This window comes from Cyprinodon variegatus, unplaced genomic scaffold, assembly GCF_000732505.1.
Source record: "Cyprinodon variegatus isolate N-32 unplaced genomic scaffold, C_variegatus-1.0 Scaffold963, whole genome shotgun sequence".
NCBI classification, from domain to species: Eukaryota; Metazoa; Chordata; class Actinopteri; order Cyprinodontiformes; family Cyprinodontidae; genus Cyprinodon; species Cyprinodon variegatus.
The window spans coordinates 244,400-250,508 of record NW_015151416.1 but is presented as its reverse complement, the minus strand read 5'-3'; the positions used below and the strand labels follow the sequence as shown (position 1 = coordinate 250,508).

General features: G+C 38.1%; 1 protein-coding gene across 2 annotated transcripts in view; it reads left to right on the top strand.

Annotated features, from left to right (window-relative positions):
* The window catches only part of LOC107100353 (gastrula zinc finger protein XlCGF8.2DB-like), a 45,191-nt gene extending 42,148 nt beyond the window's left edge, over nt 1-3,043 (top strand). For both annotated transcript variants that reach the window (XM_015398809.1, XM_015398808.1), the window contains one exon: nt 1,190-3,043. In XM_015398809.1, coding sequence (XP_015254295.1) covers nt 1,190-2,289 — 1,100 coding nt within the window. In that variant the 3' untranslated portion in view covers nt 2,290-3,043. The remainder of the gene's footprint in view (nt 1-1,189) is intronic.
* The last annotated feature ends 3,066 nt before the right edge of the window (nt 3,044-6,109 follow it).

Genomic DNA, 6,109 nt, shown 5'->3' with positions numbered 1-6,109 from the left:
ATGATCTGGTGAACTGGAAAGTGACCTGAGATGACATGATGTGAATTGGAGCTATAGAAATAAACTGAATAGAATTCAATATAACTTTTTAAAATAGACCTAAATTATTTTTTTCCCTCCCCAAAAACAGTACTAAACTATCATGTGTTAAAGGTTAATAATGTCTTTCCTGAGAAAATAAAAGCCTTTCAATCCTTTCTGTTCTATGCTCTGTTCCTGATCTGTTCAGGAAATGGATGCTACGCTACTTCCAGGAGCTAACTTTATCAGCTTTGGATTTAAACATAAATCTAGTCTTTTTGACTTTTCTGTGTTTCTTTCATGTTAACATTACGGTATATAGCGCCTAATCTAAAGAAAGAAACAACTAAAATGCAGATAAACATGATTTAATCAGATTTACTGCTCTGATGTCCCATGGTGACGTCAGAGAAGCTGTTTAACGGAGAAAATGTCCTAAAAATGTTTTTTTAGACGTGTATTAGCATTATTTAGTGATTCAAGGATAGAAATAAGCACTTTTAGAACTATAATTAGATTTCTCATGGTGACCTGGATGAATGTCTTTGTGCAAATAAGTCGATGGTACGGATCATGCTATTGACTCTGATCAGCTAGTGACTAGCTCTACTCTTATATGCAGGTCTATGGCCGCCCCTTCTGCAGCGGAAGCCCTGCATAAGTATGGATAAGTTGGCTGTGTTGAAATTTAAGAAAAAAAAATTAAGCATATGATATCAGTCATCAATCAGATGGAACAAACTGGAATGTAATGTTGGCATTGCGTGTGTTTATGAAGCTCTCATTCGTTTAATTTAGTTTTCTGCTTTGCTTCAAATGATGCTGCTGTGTGATTGGAGGGAGCTGTATAATAATAAAAGGTTTGTACTCTCATAGGGAGGAAACACCAAAAATCAATCGTGAGTTTATGTTTATATCCACTGCTTTTAACCTGCTAACATAAACAATTAATCATTAGCCAATTATTAATGTTTGGTTTGTTGGAAATATTCTAAACAATTAGAGACTTTCCTTCATAGCCTGATAGACTGAAAGGTAGTTTAGATTTTTAAACCTGTGTTTAAATCCAGTTTAATCAGATTTAATTAAATGTTCTTTATATTCATAAATGGATTGTCCTTCCTTTACCCTCCAACATTAGGTCTTTCTCCTGTGTTTGTCTTTCCAGACCTCCTGCAGGTTGGAAAAGAGGAGGATTTCTCTGAGCAGCAGCTCTGGAAACAGGAGAGGAATTCCAGTTTGGACCAAGAGGAACCAGAACCTCTGCAGATGAAAGAAGAGCAGCTAAAGCCAGAAGATCCCTGGACTAAAGAGGAAACCATGGAGCTCCCCATCAGTGAGCAGGAGGAGCAGCTGCTCCTGAACCAGGAGACTAGAGAGACACATTTCTCATGTTTGACGTGTGGAGAAAGTTTTCTAAAAGAAGAACAGTTGAAGACTCACAGGAAGTCTCACACAGGTGAAAGACCTTTTTCCTGTAAGACCTGTGAGAAAACATTCAAAAGAAGAAAGAACTTGAATGAACACATGAGATTACACACAGGTGAGAAACCTTTCAAATGTGTGTCTTGTGGAAAAAGCTTCAATAAGTCTCACCATCTTCATGAACACTTAAGAATTCACACAGATGAGAAGTTGTTTTCTTGTACGATTTGTGATAAAAGGTTTAATCAAAAAAGTGCTTTGGCTTCTCACATGGTAAGTCATTCAGATAAAAGGCCTTTTTCCTGTAAGTCCTGTGGGAAAATGTTCAAAAGAAGAAATGATTTGAACGACCACATCAAAGTTCACACGGGTGAGAAGAATTACGAATGCCCGTCCTGTGGGAAAAACTTCACTCAGAAATCTCATCTTCACAGACACATCAAAACTCACACAGGTGAGAAGAGTTATGAGTGTCTCTCCTGTGGGACAAACTTCACTGATAAATGTACTCTTGACAGACACATTAGGACTCACACAGGTGAAAAGAATTATGAGTGTCTCTCCTGTGGAAAGAAATTTGCTCAAAAGTTTAATCTTGACAGACACATCAGAACTCACACAGGAGAGAAGCCTTTCTTTTGTTCAATTTGTGGCAAAAGTTTTACTCTAAAAGGTAGTTTGACTAAACACAAATCAACCCACCTGGGTGAGAAACAATTGTCCTGCACAATATGTGGATTGAATTATTCCAAAAAGATCGATTTTGTGCTTCACATGAGAAGTCACATTAGTGAGACGCCACAGGGCTCAGATTTCAGTCAGGCAGCTTATTTTTTTGTTTGAAACCAAAAATGAAAAGAGTGAATATGCGCTAGTGTTATGCTAATATGAGAGAATTAATAATAATATTTATTTTATTTCCTTTCTTATTTAGAACAGAACTTTAGTGGCACATAGCAGATGTTGGGGGGGTGTTCAGACCTTCTGCTGCTTGGAGAGAAAAACGTGCCGAGAAGCTTTTAGGTGTCGAGGAGAATTCAGTCATTGCTAAGCTGCATGTTATGCTAATAATAAAATGTTTTAGTTTTTGTCTAAAACCGTAATTATTGGGGTTATATTTCTGTGGTCCAATTATCTATATACACTGTGAAAACTTTGTAATATTGATGCTAAATCACACCTTATGTTGCTAAGAGACCCTTATATATGTACAGAGCTTCACACACACAGTCGTTGGCATTAGTTTAATAATGCGCATACTCGTACTCTCGTCTTCCGCTTCATCCGGGTTCAATAGACGTTCCATTCATTACCTAAAGCCCCATTTCCACTCTGAAAACCGATCCGTGCCGAGCTTGGATCAGTTAACCGTGCCGAGCTCGGCTCCTTACGACCGTTTACATATCACACCAACGCGGTTCCTCGCCACTTGGTGACGATCTATGGTACTACTGCTCATTAGAGGGAAACATGCAAACCAAAATGGCGGCGCCCGTAACATTCAGGAAGTTTGCTGTCAGGCGAACAAGGCAGCCTTTGGTGAATTTACTTGACAGAGTCGGCTTTCAGGAAGTGGAAACGATAAACAATAGTCTAATCAGGGCTTCCATACACAGGAAACGATGACAAACGTTGAGGTTCATCACTCTGCTAAACAGAATCATGACTAGATATCGTGTGGAACGGTGGGGAAGCTAGGATTTTTATGAATGTCTGAAGTTTCTTGATTACGGAGGCTGACTGTGAGGAGATGACCCGGTCTGCTCATATGGTCTTTGTTATCTGAGAAATAGGGTTGTCACGATACTAAACTTTTCAACTCGATACCGATACTAAGGAAAATATTCGATACTCGATACCATTTTCTTTACCACAAGGATTAAAAACAAAGACTCCAAAATTCAACAGAAATTTTCATTAATAATAAAAATACAATAAAGAATAAGAACAATATTTTGAGGTTGTTTGCTGTGCACAATATTAAGCAATCTTGATTAAAAAAAATTACAAAATTCAAATTAAGTGTTCCTTCCTTTGCTATGCTTTGCTCACATAACAATGACACTAGCCAAACCAGTTAAGAAGCAAAAATAATTCTCAGCAGCTGCACCTCTTACAAAAAAGGCTGAAACTGACAAATGCACAGAATTATTCAATCACACAGTGTTCAGAAAGTGCATTTTCCACTATTCTGCACTTTAGATGGCTGTATCGATACTTTTGAAAATGAGTATTGTATCCGGATACAACGTTTTAGTATCGATACTTTTGACAACCCTAGGACGCAATGATGTCACAAGCCAGCGCGTTCTGTGTCCGCAGAAGTAAACGTGGAAGGAAGTGGGTGCCAGACCTTTAACACAATCTTTTCAAGCAGGCTGATTGTCGTCCTCCATAGTTGTTTTATTTCTTCCTGCTTCTGCATAGCAAGACACAGAGCTGTGACCTTTGTTGAGTATTGATGACTTTGAGGTGGGATGAATGCGACCTGGCTGTTCAGACACTCATTTGAAATGATCAGATTCGTGTCGGATTCGGGACCACAGAGCCGAGTGGCCTGGATTGCACTGGAAAAAATCAGCCATGAAAAGATCAGACCCAGGTCTGATCATGTTGGCAAGAAAATGTGATTTTGGTGACTTCAGACTGCAGAGTGAACGTGGCCTAAGAGTAGCTGGACGTGTCAGGAGAGAACATCTGCTCCTCCGATCCAGTCTTGGAGACGTGAAAGAAGACGAATATGAAAACCAATAGTTGACATGAACAGATAAAGACTGAGTTATGCCTGACGCAGGTAGATTCATGAAGGAAATAAGAAACAGCCTTCAGCAGCTATCCTCCTGGTATCGGACCTTTAGCTGACTTTAGGGGGGCGTGTACGCCACACTACACGTAGAAATGGAGAACACAGATGTTTATCTTCAAAGCCTCTCCGTGCGGTTTTAGAGGCTGGAAAATGTTTCTCTGAAGAACGAAACAAGATTAAAATGGCCGCTGTCGTTTGATTTAAAGTTGGTATTATTGCTGAACGGTTTGAACATTCTTTCTCCCTGTTTTTAAGCCTTTGGATTAATAATGTATTTAAAGAAGTGTAACACTCCTCTAAACGTTTAACGTTTCTGATCGTAAAGTTGTTTGTTTTTGTTTCTGAAGTGTTACTAATTGTCATAGTTTTGTTCTTGGTTGTGTAGATTTTCTATTTTCTCCAATGATTCAGGAAAGCTAGTGTCTGTTTTTATAAAGGCGCTTTTTATTGTGTTCTATTCCTTGCAGAATGTTTTCCATTCATGTAATCATGTCTTGATAAATTAACCAAATAATTAAAATCTTAATGGAAAAAGAAAACTTTAGAAGAGTTTTTTTTTTCTTTATTTATTTTTTGGTAGTTGTCTTATTGCCAAACTTGTAATTTGAATATTTAAAGTAATCACTGTTGACCGGATGGTATTGTGTTGGAATATACAGGAAATGGATTTTTCCAGCCACACCACTCAGTTCCCTGAATGACAGTTTGAGATTCTTTAAAACCGTAACTTTTATATTTAAACCTGGTTTGAAATGAGATCTCCTCTAATTTCATCTGTAAATCAGTAGGGACAAAGCTAATTTTTTATTGCAAGTTTGTGTTGCTCAAAGCACGCTTTTGAAATGCGTGTCAGCCAATAAGCTGCGTGCCTTAAAGTGAACTCTCAGCTACCATGATATGCAGTAGAAACACTTCCGAACTTTACTGCTCAGCCTTCTGGGGTCGTTTTCCAGCATCCGCTCTGATTAAGGTTCCCGCAGATCCTAAAAAGGGTTAAAAGGCTCTTATTTCTTCAATATGAAACTAAGGTATTCATTTGTATTAAAATGTCTTAAATCAGTCTTTTATGGTACTAAAAGTTTTACCACGTCATAAATAGGAATTAATTTTTTCATCCATATCAAACATTATCGTTTCCGTCCCGATAGCGGAACCAATAAAAACCTTTGTGGGGATGCGCCGCTAACTTTTTATCTAGACAATGTGGGGAAGTGTAAATTCAATCAAAACTGATTTTAGCTATTACTATATATTGTCTATAACTTGTTGGGCCATATGCATTGATCATGGTTTTCGGACATTTGGAACCAGTGTCCATATTTCATCTTGACATGATGACCAGAGGACAACTGCAGGTTTGCTGAATAACAGCTGGAGGACTTCTGCAGCAGAGGGGGGTCCTCTGTGAGGACAGACAAAACCAAAGAGAAAACCAGGTTATTTCTCTTTTGCCTCCTCTCCCTTGCCCAGGAAGCTGGGGTCTGCTTTGGCTGGTTCTTCACCACAGTGGAGGATAAGTCAGAACCAAACTGCTGCAAAACAGACCTTTTGCAACACATTTCTGTTAAATTTCAGAACTTATAGAGCCAGACTGGATGAGAACCATGCCGTGGTCTGAAAACATTCCAATTTCTCTAAATTAGTGAAAAGCTAATTTGATCAGATCCCAAATTATTCCAGATAAACTTTGGTTTCAAACACAGAATCCATCTTAAACTGTAATATGTTTTTCAACTGTTTTCCCCTTCCTCTTTGTACATAGTAATTAGTTTAGTTTAGTTGAGTTTTACTAGTCTTAGTTGAGAGTGTTAAACTGAAATATGTTTGACTTGGAGCTGAATGATTTTTGTTAATAAA